General features: G+C 34.9%; 1 protein-coding gene across 4 annotated transcripts in view; it reads left to right on the forward strand.

Annotated features, from left to right (window-relative positions):
• Nucleotides 1-14,542, forward strand: part of LOC136026295 (QRFP-like peptide receptor) — a 223,260-nt gene that overhangs the window by 132,150 nt on the left and 76,568 nt on the right. For all 4 annotated transcript variants that reach the window (XM_065702715.1, XM_065702720.1, XM_065702729.1 and 1 more), the window contains exon 5: nucleotides 14,100-14,250. In XM_065702715.1, coding sequence (XP_065558787.1) covers nucleotides 14,100-14,250 — 151 coding nt within the window. The remainder of the gene's footprint in view (nucleotides 1-14,099; nucleotides 14,251-14,542) is intronic.

The raw sequence follows: 14,542 nt of genomic DNA on the forward strand, positions 1-14,542 counted from the left end.
ATTGACATTTCAAAACATTCTTTTGGTACACGAATAGAAATGAGGTGAACTGAGTGACGGTCATATGTGAAAACACAATTCAATCATTTCAAAAATAAAATAAAAACATATGAAATTAAAGGTAGAGAATAAAAAAGGACGGAAATAGGGAAAATGGCATATACCAAAATAGACAGCTACGGCAAAAGAATTTTGTGGGCTAAGTTAGCAGCTTGTTTCGTATCTAACAGTTCGTGGTAACGAACTGTAGTAAGGAGCGACCCGGCTCAATAGTAACCAAAACTCTAAAAAATGGAATTTTGATACCAATAGCTACATCAAAAGAATCGAATTTTAATGCTGGTTTTAAATATATAAGTTTCATCAAGTTTAGTCTCACCCATCAAAAGTTACGAGCCTGAGAAAATTTGCGTTATTTTAGAAAATAGGGGGAAACACCCCCTAAAAGTCATGGAATCTTAACGAAAATCACACCATCAGATTCAGCGTATCAGAGAACCCTACTGTAGAAGTTTCGAGCTCCTATCTACAAAAATGTGGAATTTTGCATTTTTTGCCACAAGGCAGATCACGGATGCGTGTTTATTTGTTTTTTTTTGTTTTTTTGTTTGTTTTTTTTTCCCAGGGGTGATCGTATCGACCCAGTTGTCCTAGAGTGTTGCAAGAGGGCTCATTCTAACGGAAATGAAAAGTTCTAGTGCCCTTTATAAGTGACCAAAAAAATTGGAGGGCACCTAGGCCCCCTCCCACGCTAATTATTTTCCCAAAGTCAACAGATCAAAATTCTGAGATAGCCATTTTATTCAGTGTAGTCGAAAAACCTTATAACTATGTCTTTGGGGACGAATTACTCCCCCACAGTCCCCGTTGGAGGGGCAACAAGTTACAAACTTTGACCTGTGCTTACATATAGTAATGGTTATTGGGAAGTATACAGGCGTTTTCAGGAGGATTTTTTGGTTGGGGGGAGGGGTTGAGAAGAGAGGAATATGCTGGGGGAACTTTCCATCGAGAATTTGTCATGGGAGAAGAAAATTTCCATGAAGGGAGAGCAGAATTTACTAGCATTATTTAAAAAAAAAAACAATTAAAAAATAAATGTGAAAAAGCTTTTTCAGCTGGAAGTAAGGAACAGCAATAAAACTTAAAACAAACAAAAATTATTACCCATATGAGGGGCTCGCCTCCTTCTAATACCTCGCTCTTTACGCTAAAGTATTTTTAGTAATTTCAACTATTTATTCTACGGCTTTTGTGATTCAGGGGTCATTCTTAATGAATGGGGATAAAATTTAAGCTTTAGTGTAAAGAGCGAGGTACTGACGATGGGGCGAATCCCCTCATATATGTAATAAAAACATGAGAATACAACAGTTCTTTACGTAAGCTAATTTATAAGTTACGTAAATCTTTTACCAATAAAAATATTCGTAAAAAATTAAAAGTTCTAGTTGCTTTTTTAATTAACCAAAAAATCGGAGGGCAACTAGGCTTCGTCCCCCGCTTTTTTTTCTCAAAATAATTCGATCAAAATTACGAGAAAGCTATTTAGCAAAAAAAAAAAAAAATATGCAAATTTCGTTTTGATTATTCCTCTGCGGTGAGCCAAAATCAAAACATGCATTGATTCAAAAACGTTCAGAAATAAAATAAAAAAAAAAACAAGTTTTTTTAACTGGAAGTAAGGAGCGACATTAAAACTTAAAACGCACAGAAATTACTTCGTATATGAAAGAGGCTGCTACCTCATCAACGCCCCGCTCTTTACGCTAAAATTTTTTCTGTTTTAAAAAGTAGAATTGAGAGAAAGAGTCAAACTTTAGCGTAGAGAACGGGGCGTTGATGAGGTAGCAGCCTCTTTCATATACGAAGTAATTTCTGTGCGTTTTAAGTTTTAATGTCGTTACATCAGGAGTTAAGCAGGGTTGTGTACTATCCATCTTTATATGGATTATTTTGATGGGTTTTATCTCAAGAATCACGGGAAAGACAATGGGAGACCACGGAATCAAATAGGGAGGAAAAACTCTCCTGGACTTGAATTAAGCTGATGATTTAAGCATCCTAGATGAAACTGCAGGGAAAATTAAAGAACTTTTAGAGGTTTTGCGAGTTCAAGGTGCTAGAATAGGCTTGAAAATAAATGTTAAGAAGACTAAGTCACTAAGGCTAGGAACAAATGAAGATCAATAGGCGACGCTGGATAACGAAAAGATTGATCAGGTGGGTAGCTTCACTTACCTTGGTAGTAATATTAGAAAAGATGGTGGAAGCAGTGAAGATGTTAAAAGTACAATGGCTAGGGATCTGGTTATTCTTTTACAATTAAAAAAAAGTTTCGGAGAATAGGAAGATAAGTCTGCAAACCATGATTAGAAAATTGGAAGCTACTGTTACGACGGTGGTCAAATGTAGCTCCGAAGCTTGGGCACTCCAAAGAGCAGATGCAGATATTCTAAATGTTTTCCAGAGAAATTGACAACGGATTGTTCGGGGTACCCGACTGACTGACCGTAATTCAAACAGTAGGCTGTACGAAAAGTGCGGTTTAATCCCCGTTCTAGGGTTATAATGAGAGAAAGGTTGGGATGGCAAGGACACGTTCTGCAGATGAAGGATGACAGATTACCAAAGATTGTCCTTTATGGCCAACCGTCTACGTCTAAGCAGCAAGTAGGTCGTCTGTGGATGGGGTAGGAGGATGTCATAAAGAAAGATTTAAAGGAAAAGGGTACTTCATGGGAGAGTGTAAAGAGGAAGGCTTTGAATAGATTGGGATGGAGGAGTAGCGTGCGTAGCTTTGTTGGCCGCAGGTGGCTTGGTGCAGCGGTGAATTGTTAGTAGTAGTAGTAGTAGTAGTAGTAGTAGTAGTAGTAGTAGTAGTAATAGTAGTAGTAGTAGTAGTAGTAGTAGTAGTAGTAGTAGTAGTAGTAGTTGTAGTAGTATTAATAGTAACAGTAGTATTAGTATTTACAGTAGTAGAAGTAGTAGAAGAAATCAAAAGCCTTACGAAAATCAGGAAATATAGCAGCAGACATTAATCGAGAAAGAAAGTCAAAGAAAATCCTAAAAGAAAAAGAATATTAATGAAAATTATACCATCCGACTCAGCGTATCAGAGAACCCAATTGTAGAAGTTTCAAGCTCTTATATACAAAGTGTGGATTTTACATTTTTTGCCAGAAAAAAGATCACGAATGCGTGTTTATTTGTTGTTGTTTTTTGTTTTTGTTTTTCCTAGGGACATCGTATCGAATTAATAGTCTTAAAAGATCGGGAGAGAGTGCATTCGAATGCAAATTAGAAGTTCTAGTGACGTTTTTGAGTGACCTAAAAGAATGGAGGATTTTTTTATATTTTTATTTGGGGGTGGGGGAATTTCCGGGGGTGAACATTACGGAGGCATTTTACATTTAAGACATATGACACAATTCCTGTAGGAAATTCTTTTTATTTTTCTTACTTTCTCTTTACCAGCTCAATTTTACATTTCAAGAGGTCCCAGGGGAATGGTCCGGGGGTAGTTTTCAGCAGGTTTTGATTTCCGAGAGAGAAAAAAATTCCACGGAAGGGCGATTTCCAGAGTGATGGAAAAATGGTTAGAACATAAAATCTTTTTCAAATGAAAATATACTAAGGAAAGTTTTTCAGGCTAAATCGTCTGCAAGACACTTTACAGTGAGGGGAAGATTTTCAGTGAGGAACCAATTACCCAGACGGAATTTTGGGATTTTAATTAGGAAAAATTCCTCCGGTGGAGTTTTCCGTGAAGGGAGGGTATCTTTCATGGAGGGTGAGCCAATTATGCCTGTATTATTTGAAAAACAATTAGAAACTAAATAAAGAAAAACAAGTTGTTTTCAATTGAGCGTATGGAGCAACATTAAAACTCAAAATGAACAGATATTCTTCATAATACGAAGGCGTTACCCCTTCCTTAATATCTTGCTCTTTACGCTGAAGTTTGATTGTTCGTCCCAATTTTTTTAAGAACGACTCCTGAAACGCAATGGCCGTTCAATTTCATAGGAAGCTTTTTTAAAAGTTCTACTAACTTTATCGTGAAGAGAACGGCACTGATGAGTGGGCAACCCCTTATGTACGAAATAATTTCTGTTCGTTTCAAGTTATAATGCTGCTCCTTACTTTCAGTTGAAAAAAACTCGTTTTTTATCAAGGAGTCAATTGTGAAGAACTGTAAGTAAGGAACGATTCGGCTCAATAGTAATCGAAACTCTAAAAAGCAGTGTCTTCATAACAATAGATGCATCAAAAGAATCAAATTACGATCTTTATTCAAAATATGTAAAATTTTTAAAATTTTATGGCACCTATCAAAAGTTACGAGCCTGGGAAAATTCGCTCACTTTTAAGAAAAGGGATAATCATCAAGTCATCTTAATGAAAATGACACAGTCAGATTCAGCATACCAGAGAACCCTACTATAGAGATTTCAAGTCCTTATGTGGAAAATGTGGAATTTTTTATTTTTTGTCAGAAGAAAGATAACGTACGCCTATTGATTTGATTTTTTCCCCAGTGGTGATCATATTGAACCAGTGATCTTAGAAGATCAGGAGGGAGCTCATTTTATTTGAAATAAAAAAAAAATATTGGAGGGTAGCTGGTCCCCCTCCCACGCTCATTTTTCTCCAGAGTCATTCATTCAAAATTTTGAGATAACCATTTTTTCAGCACAATCGAAATACCTAATAGCTATGGATGACTTAACCTCCCACAGCCTCCGGGGAAGGGAACAAGTTATTAACTTTGCCCATTGTTTACCTGTAGTATTGGTTATTGAGAATCATACAGAAGTTTTAATGTGGGATTTTTCTGATTAAGGGGTGATTAACGTTGAAGTATTTTTTCACGGAGTTATTTTTCATGGGTAAAGGGAATTTCTATAGAGGCCGGATTCTCCAATATTATTTAGAAAAAGATCAGAGAAAGAAAACAGTTTTTTCAACTGAACATAAGGAGCAACATTAAAACTTAAAACAAACAGATATTATTGCGTATTTGACGGGGGCTGCCCTCTCGTCAATGCCGCTCTCTTTAAGTTACTTTTTTTAGTACTTTTAAAGGAGTTTTGTATTTTATTTAAGTGACCTTTGTGATTCAGGAGTCATTCTTAAAGGATTGGGGCAAAATTCGAATTTTAGCGTAAAGAGTGAGGTTTTGACGAGAGAATGATCCCCCTTATATACATAATAATTTCTTTTCGTCTTATGTTCTAATGGTGCTCCTTACTTTCAGTTGAAAAACTTGTTTTTCCAATTTAGTTTATTCAAACAGTTCGTGGTAACGAACTGTAGTAAGGAGCGACCCGGCTCAATAGTAACCGACACTCTAAAAAACGGAATTTTTAGAACAATAGTTACAGCAAAAGAATCACATTTTGATGCTGATTTTAAACATGTAAGTTTCATCAAGTTTAGACTTACCAATTAAAAGTTACGAGCCTGAGAAAATTTGCCTTATTTTAGAAAATACGAGGAAACACCCCTTAAAAGTCACAGAATCGTAACGAAAATCACCCCATCAGATTCGACGTAGAACTACAGTAGAAGTTTCAAGCTCATATCTAAAAAAATGTGGAATTTTGTATTTTTTGCAACAAGACCAATCACGATTGCGTGTTTGTTTGTTTTTTTTTTCCCAGGGGTGAGAGTATAGACCCAGTGGTCCTAGAGTGTTAGGGATTATTCTAACGAAAATTAAAAGTTCTAGTGCCCTTTTTAAGTGACAAAAAAATTAAAGGGCACCTAGGCCCCCTCCCACACTCATTTTTCCCTGAGGTCAACGGATCGAAATTCTGAGATAACCATTTTATTTGGCATAGTCGAAAAACCTAATAACTATGTCTTTGGGGGCGACTTACTCCCTCACAGCTCCCGTGGGAGGGGCTGGATATTATAAACTTTGACCAGTGTTTACATATAGTAATCGTTACTGGGAAGTGTACAGACGCTTTCAGGGGAATTCTTTGGTTGGGGGAGGGGTTGAGGGGAGGAGTTTACGTGAGGGGAACTTTCCATGGAGGAATGTTTAATGGAGGAAGAAAGTTTTCACTAAGGGGGTGCAGGATTTTTTAGCTATTTTTGAAATAATAAATATGAAAAAGTTTTTTCAACTGAAAGTAAGGAGCAGCATTAAAACTTAAAACGAACATAAATTATTATTACGCATATGAGAAGTTCAGATCCTCCTAATACCTCGCTATTTACGCTAAAGTAATTTTATTCATTTCAACTATTTATTCTACGGCCTTTGTGATTCAGGGGCCATTCTTAAGGATTGGGACAAAATTTAAGCCTTAACGTATAGAGCGAGGTATTGACGGGAGGGTGAACCCCCTCATATACGTAATAAAAACATACAAATATAGAAATTAGTTACGTAAGTTAATTTGTAAGTTTTGTATGTTTTTATTAATAAAAGCGTTCGTAAAAAATTAAAAGTTCTAGACAGGAAGGGACTTCCTGTCCTTGCACCCGACAGAGCTTTAAATAGAGGAAGTTTCGACCAAAAACATTTTGGATCAATTGGTGTCTATAAATGGAGGGATTCCAAGACTGTTCTGTTTGCCTCTAACTACCATGGTACAGAGGTAGCCTCTGTAAAAAGAAAGAATTACGATGGATCTACTTTGGTTATCACAACCCTTCAAGTAGCAGGTGGTGTAAACCTTTCAGACCAGAAAAGGGCAGCATATCGAAGAGATAGAAAGTCGTTAAAATGGTGGCATCGACTGTTTCGGGGTTTTGTTGATTTGAAACACTGTAATTGAACACTCTGTAATGCCCATGTTTTGCACAGTCTCTTTTTCCCCGAAGACAAATTGACACTGCTCCAATTTCGGCGAAGGGTCGTGAGAGGACTCATGTCTGTGCCACAATTGAAGAGGAAAAATGGAAGCACTTTTCAGAAGGCTGTTGCAGTTAACAAGAAAAGACGAGGCAGTTGCGGTGCCTCAGTTCCAGACGATGTCCGTCTTAGTGGTCTGGGCGATCACTGGCCTAAATTTGTTGTGAAATGTGTTCTCTAAAGCAACTTGAATCAAGACCACACTCAATTTGCTCCAGATGTGGTGTGACGTTGTGCATCAACGAACGGAAGAATTGTTTTGCTGAGTATCATCAATGACTGAGTTTGAACTAACATTGTAATTGAAGTTTTATATTCTGAATAAACGATCTTTTTTTACAAAAAATTAAATTGCCCAGCTGGACTTCTCAGTCCCTTCGGCTAGCATTTGGTCAGATTCATTTGCCCAACGGGATTGCAGAGTCCTGCTTTGAACAGATTTTTTAATGCTCATTTTAGAAGGTTTTTATGAGCATATTCAAGATTAGCGTGTCTTTTTGGTCAGGAATCATATATTTTTTGTCAATTTTTTTCGAAAAACGAGGGCTTGGTCGTGAAAGGGTTAACTAACCAAAAAACTGGAGGGTAACTAGGCGTACACCCGCGGTCCTTTTTTTTTCTCAACATTGTCCGATCAAAACTATGAGATAGCCATTTAGCCAAAAAAATAAATTAATATGCAAATTTCATTTTAAATTATTCATTTGCGGAGAGCCAAGATCAAAACATACATTAATTCAAAAACGTTCAGAAATTAAATATAAAAAAAACAAAATTTTTTAACTGAAAGTAAGGAGCTATATTAAAACTTAAAACGAACAGAAATTACTCTGTATATGAAAGGGGCTGTTCCCTCTTCAACACCCCGCTCTTTACGCTAGAGTGTTTTACTGATTTTAAAAGTAGAGTTGAGAGAAAGAGTCAAACTTTAGCGTAAAGAGCGGGGCTTTGAGGAGGGAACAGCCCCTTTCATATACGGAGTAATCTCTGTTCTTTTTAAATTTTAATGTCGCTCCTTACTTCCAGTTAAAAGAAACTTGTATTTTTATTGAATTTTCATTAGTAAAGATGGTGGATGCAGTGGATGGTGAATAGATGGAGTAAAGATGGTGGATGTCAAAAGTACAATAGTTAAGGCCCAATTTGTTTTTTCACAATTGAGAAAAGTTTGGAAGTCTACGAAGATAATTCTGTAACCCAAGATTAGAATGCTAGCTACAGTGACGATAGAAGTCAAGTATTACTATGAAACTTTGGCACTCGTTAGATGTTTGTACGGCATTTCTTAGATGTTTTCCAGCGGAATTGTCTACGGGTTCTTTTGGGTACCCGTATTACTGTCGTGTCTCTTAAACAGTAAGCTCTACGAAAAATGTGGTTCTATTTCGCTCTCTAGGGCTAAGACGAGAGGAAGGTTTAGATGTTTAGGACATGACATGGCGATCAAGAATGAAATCTGCCCCCACAATCAGAAAAGTCCCCCCCTGAAGATGTCTGTTTACTTCCCAATCCCAATAACCAATACTATATGTAAACAATGGACAAAGTGTATAACTTGCAGTCCTTCCCACCGGGACTGTGGTGGGTTAAGCTATCCTCAAAGGCAGGGTTGTTAGATTTTTCGACTATGCTGAATAAAATGGCAATTTCAAAACTTTTATTGGTTGACTTTGGGAAAAAATGAGCAGTGGAGGGGAAGGGGCTAGTGGCTCTCTGATATTTTTGGTCACTTCAAAAGGGCATTAGAACTTTTGATTTCCAATCAAAATAACCCTCTCCCGATCTTCTACGATCTCTGGTTCAATATAATAACCCCTGGGAAAAAAGGTAAAATGAATACGCGTCCGTAATCTTTCTTCTGACAAAAATTAGAAAATTTCACATTTTTGTATATGGGAGCTTGAGATCTCTATAGTAGAGTTTTCTGGTATGCTGAATTTTATGGAGTGATTTTCACTGAGATTACTTGATTTTTTTAGGGTGTTTTCTCCCTTTTGCTAAAATTGGTTAGATTTTCTCACGCGTGTAACTTTTGATGGGTACCATTTAATTTTTAATGAATTTAGCATATTTGGAATAAGTTTCAAATTTGATTCTTTTGATGTATTTATTGTGTATTTATTGTTATTAAGACTCTGTTCGAGTTTTGTTAACTATTGAGCCGCATCGCTTCTTACTTACAGTTTGTTACCACGAAATGTTTGATATTTTCAAACTATTTTCTACCAAGAGTATAATATTTAGAATAACTAACCTTTGGAATCAACTGGTAGACCCCGTAGTCCCTAACAAGTGAATGTTAAGCCAGTCTCTTTCTGGCTTACTTTTTTTTAAATTTCTTTTATTTTCTTTTATTTTAAGTTAAAACAGATTTTTTGAAGGCCTTGCAAATGCGGTAGAGTTTGAAGATACTTTCTTATCCCTCCAAAAATCCGTTCCTGAATGTTTATTGATTCATTACAGCAACTTTACAAATAAAAATAAAAAAATAAAAAATAAATAATTTACAAAAAAAAATTACAGCAACTTTACAATTAGAAAAGCGAGTCTTTCACACTTCTATCAGGGCTCAAATAAATGCACAAACGGAGAAATGTACCAGACAGCAACTAAGAAATGCAAAAGGCTTAAAGAAGCATAAATTCAAATTAATGTACCAATTTTGCAATAGAAAACTACACTATGATACCCAATTGCTCACCCCTTATCAATCTTTCAAGAAAATCACATCTATGAAAAGTTTAAAGCTAAATCAACTACTTTAATTACATTTGGCTAAATTGAAAAGGTATTTATGTATTATACCACCAACACTCAAGTTTACGCTGTGTAAAACTCGAGAACAAACCGGTTATGTTTGTCTGTATTAAGAAACAATTAGTTTACGCTCAGTGGAAAACAAGCTGCTGGTGACAGAACACTTTTGAATTATATAATTTGGGCTATATGTTTGCTCATTAGCGATGGCGGGGGTTAGGTTATCCCCACCCCCTTCCCCCAAATGTGCGAATATATAGCCCAAAATTATTTCTAAAGTATTATTTTTTCATCGTTTTTTGGTATTTTTTATTAGGATTAACACAACTTCACTTCCTGAGTCTTGGCAGTATAATAAATAAGTATATAGAAATCTAAACAGAAAATAGAAATCATATGCAAGAAATTCTGGCACCATATAGGCTTAAAGAATTAAAGCCTAAAAAATTAAAGGCTTAGAGCGAATGCCCCTAAATCTTCTAAATGTCAGACTGTTTTTTGTACTTTATTGATTTTTTTCTTATTTCTGTTGCATCCAAGTTGTCAAAAAGATGCATCTGGAGTATACAAGGAAAAGCTAGAAATTTTAAGTTAAAATTTATTGGGAATGCTGAAGGTTGTTAAGAGAGTGCGTTTATAATAAATGGGAGATGCTAAGGTTATGAAGTTGAAGTTTTCGGGGAATATTGAGGGGGATTTTGAACGAAATCCAAAGACACTATGCGCATCCAGGTTGTAAAAAGGACGCATCTCTATCATCTCAGGTTCATCTAAGGATATAAATTAAAGAATTAAGAGAATCAGTTGGAATTTTGAGGGACCTTGGACCAGAAGATTGAAGAGATATTAAATTTTGGCTTAGATCGAGGGGAGCTTGTGATAAAAAAAAAATGAAGAAAAAATGTTGTGTTCATTCTTACAATTTTTATTATTACTTTCTTCATGCTGATCTACTAGATATTTCTGACAATAAACAAACCTTAATTACGTAAAGTTTCAAGATCAATCGTTAACAAGTGTGCTTTGTTCAAAAAGCAAGAACACTTATTGATTGAGCATCTGAACCTTTCATTTCAATTTGTATTGACATAGGTCAAGTGAATAACCTGTTCTAGCGCAGTAACGAATACTTAGAAAATAAGGCAAAAATCTTAATTCTTGTTGTAGCTACCGCCACGTTATTGTTTCTAGTGTTTCAATTAAGTTTCTGGGGCTTTGAATCCTAGCTGAATAGATATATACTATACTGTGGTAGACACTAAAGTTTAGCCTACTAAATTGTGCTACATTACAGACACTTTGGCCTATGCAAGCACCTGATTTGTGCGTTTTTTCAACACCTGATAAAACGTAGAAGACCTAATCCAGAAGGCAATTGTTGGATAGATTGCATCAACCAGGACATAATCTTTTGATCTCCTAAAATGTGCTGCCAGGCTCAAATCGTCTACATCATCATTTTCATTCTGTTCGGCATCATCACCAAGTTCTTTTATTTTCAATAAATTTCCAGCAAAAACCGAACTGCAACATAAACTCCCTCGTAAAGCTTCATGACCAGGAAGGAATAGGGTAGAAAAAAAATACCCCCTAAAAAAATGTGAGCAAAATTTATTATTCAGTCGCCCACCTTAACAATTTAATACCTAATCTAACTTTATTACGACCGCTCTGAATATTCACATATTCAAAAAATATAAAGAAATTTAAGGAGACATGGATTTCTTCCATACCAGGGTATAGAGTAATATTAATAGTTAATTATTAGGTTAAAACTTGCATTACTACATTATTGAATTTCAATTTGATTTTAATTTTTGCTTTACAGTAATATTTTTAAAATGTCTAATAACTAAATTTATGTAACACTACTTATTTGAAGCCTACAGAAGAACAACCAATTAAACTTCCACGTTTTTCACTTAAATGTTGATAAGTTACTTTGTCAATGTCAATCCTACTTTCAAATAAATTAGGAATCAACGAGCTATAGCACAATCCCTGTATATAAAAGTTCATCTCCTGGAACAGTTATTTGAAAACTATGCGTTCTCTTATCCTGATGACAATACAATACCTGATATTGGCGTAGCTGACATTTTATTACTTTGAAGTCATAGACTAACCTCGTTGAGCAAAAGCAATTGGTTATTTGGCTCTTAGTCATTGGACAACGATCACAATCTAAGGGCTCCCAGGAGTCATTTTATAAGATGAGCAAGGATTCCTTCAATAACGTGGAAGAGATATATTAATTATTGTTAGCCATTAAAATTGTGACTGATATTGGTGATATAAAACTATATTGACTAACATAAATAAGTAAGAAAACTGAAGACAAAAAAAGATCAAAAGACAAAATATCAACTATGACTTTTCTCAGCCACTGAAATAATAAAACAAAATAGAGCAGACATTTTGAGCCTCCATCGAACTCTCTTTAATACTAAAAAATTTAAAGTGAAAACAAACCTTTCAAAGTACTGAAAAAATTAAGTAAAACCATTTTTAAGAAATAGAGAGAAAGAATCGCCTTATAAGACAAAAAAATGAGTTGACTAAATCACAAACCATAAAATATAAATGAAACAATCATTCAAAATTAAGACTTGCTAATAATTCTGTCCATAGCTAAAGATTCACCATGTCTATTACTGTGTTTTGTTATTTCTCCTTGGAAGCTGTTTACTATATTTTGGGATCTTGAAAGATTTTGTAATTTGGATTACCATGAATTATTTTGATTGCTGAAAATTTAGCATTTCTCTTGCTATATGTTGTTCTTTATCCTTAGAACCTAGTTATCTAAAATCTATTTTTTCCAAGACCAGACTCTTGGTCAAAAAGTCAAGAATTTTTTTTCTCCCACCCCATTTATTATTTTCTGTTTATTACAAGGGCTCAAGAACCCTTAATATGTTGCTTAAAATAGCCGTTTTCCAGTATTCTATGACTAATTGTTTGGTTTGATCAACCCTAGCCCTCATAGTTTTAGTTAGATACAGTGAAAAGGAGATCACAGTAGTGGGCTACTGCTGGTATACATCTACTCCTACCATTCACCTCAAAATTTTACACTACACTTTCCATTCTCCAGAATTAAATAAATTGCCCCATTTAACTGGACTATAGCATTTTTTGGAAGGGAGGGAATAGTTTGTGGTAAAGTGGTATCAAAAAGCATTAAAAAAATTTTTAGATTATATTGAAAGCATACATATAAACCATTATAAAGATTCACAAACAACACGAGGCAGTTCAAACTTATAGAAAAAAGAAAGTTTAGGCAAAAAAAGTGTTCAATCTCTATGGTTTCTTCAACCTATTGAATAATAATATTATTATTTATTGGAAATAAGCACGAGAAACAAAGAGGAAAACGGATGGAACACTGGAAATGGAGAAAAAGAAAATAAGTAAATTTGCCAGATACTGATACATCCCACTGGTTAACATTCCCTCCAGCACTACAAATCTAGGTTTTTTTTTGTTTATTGTTTTTCGTCATTTATTTTTCTGACTTTTCGTCAGTTTTTTTCGTCACTTGTCTTTATTTTCAGTTATCAATCATTCATTCTCAGCTATTAGTAGTTTTTGGGTTTTCCGGTAGTTGCTTCGACGATACCTATTTTGGGGTCGTTAAAAACCTTTTTGTTTAAACCCCGACGTGGACCAAATTTTATCGAGGTTCCAGTAGAACAGTTTGATTTTGGATTTAAAATCATGGTACCATCAAGCCATGGATAATTGGAGAAAAGGTCAAGACAAATAATCAAAGTGAGAGTCAAAGCTGGCATAAGTCTTTTTCAGAGTTGTACAAAAATGATTTGTTGATAGATAGTATAACATCCATCCATCCCTCCATCCTAAGGCAGAACTAAGGTAGACAGTTATTAAATAACTGTAATTCAAATAGTCTATGAATTTCTGTGAGCCATTTGAAGACAATTAGAGAGCCCAAATAAAAAGTTTTCAGAAATTCATGACTGAACATATCCACAGGACTTAGAAGACAACTGGGTAACTGAAATTGCTCTCATTATATGATCTTCGCCTACTGGGAAATCCTACTGGAATGATCGAGATTTTTGAGTTGACTCAGCATTCTCATCTTTCTACTACAGTTGAAGGATTAAATTTTTCAATGGATTTTAATCATTAGTATTATTTGCTTCAAGAATGAATGCTCTTACACAAGAGCATTAAGATCAAAAAATGAAACATTTTATCACACTACCTCGTGAACAAATAAAATAAAACCACTGAAAAAGAAAAACTTTTCATGAGAGTATTAGGCAATTAAAATTTACTCGTGTTTATTTAAATAAAAGCTACTGAAGAAAGAGCAAAAGCACTGACAAACAACAGTATTAAATATTATCTAATTACATAATTTATATGTCGAAATGAAGTGGCAAACAATTTTAATATAAGGTTTAGTTATAATAAACATTTGTTATTTTCATTTCAGTACTGATTATGAATCCCGTAATGCTGAAATCCAATCCAGTCCTAATTCTGGAGATGCTGAAAATAAACAAAAGCATCGCACCCCTCGATTTCACATAAAAATTACTTACTCAAGTAAAGGAAGCAGCCTGGACACAAGGAATGTAAAACAAGTAAGTTTCTTTTCACCCCAGGGCTCAAATGATAAAGATTGTTTGGTGGTTAGTCCTGAGTCCCTCTTAAAGAGGCTTAAGCTTAATAATAAATCTAAATTCTAGTTTGTTAAGACAAATATCTACTAGAACGCTTCAGTCACTCATCTGTATATCAGATGAACGAACAAAAAAAAATAGACACTTCAGTTGATATACATTTCTAATCAAACAGTTCGTGGTAACGAACTGTAGTAAGGAGCGACCCGGCTCAATAGTAAACGAAACTCTAAAAAACGGAATTTTGATGCTA

This window comes from Artemia franciscana, chromosome 1 (genome assembly GCF_032884065.1).
Source record: "Artemia franciscana chromosome 1, ASM3288406v1, whole genome shotgun sequence".
Lineage (NCBI taxonomy): Eukaryota > Metazoa > Arthropoda > Branchiopoda > Anostraca > Artemiidae > Artemia > Artemia franciscana.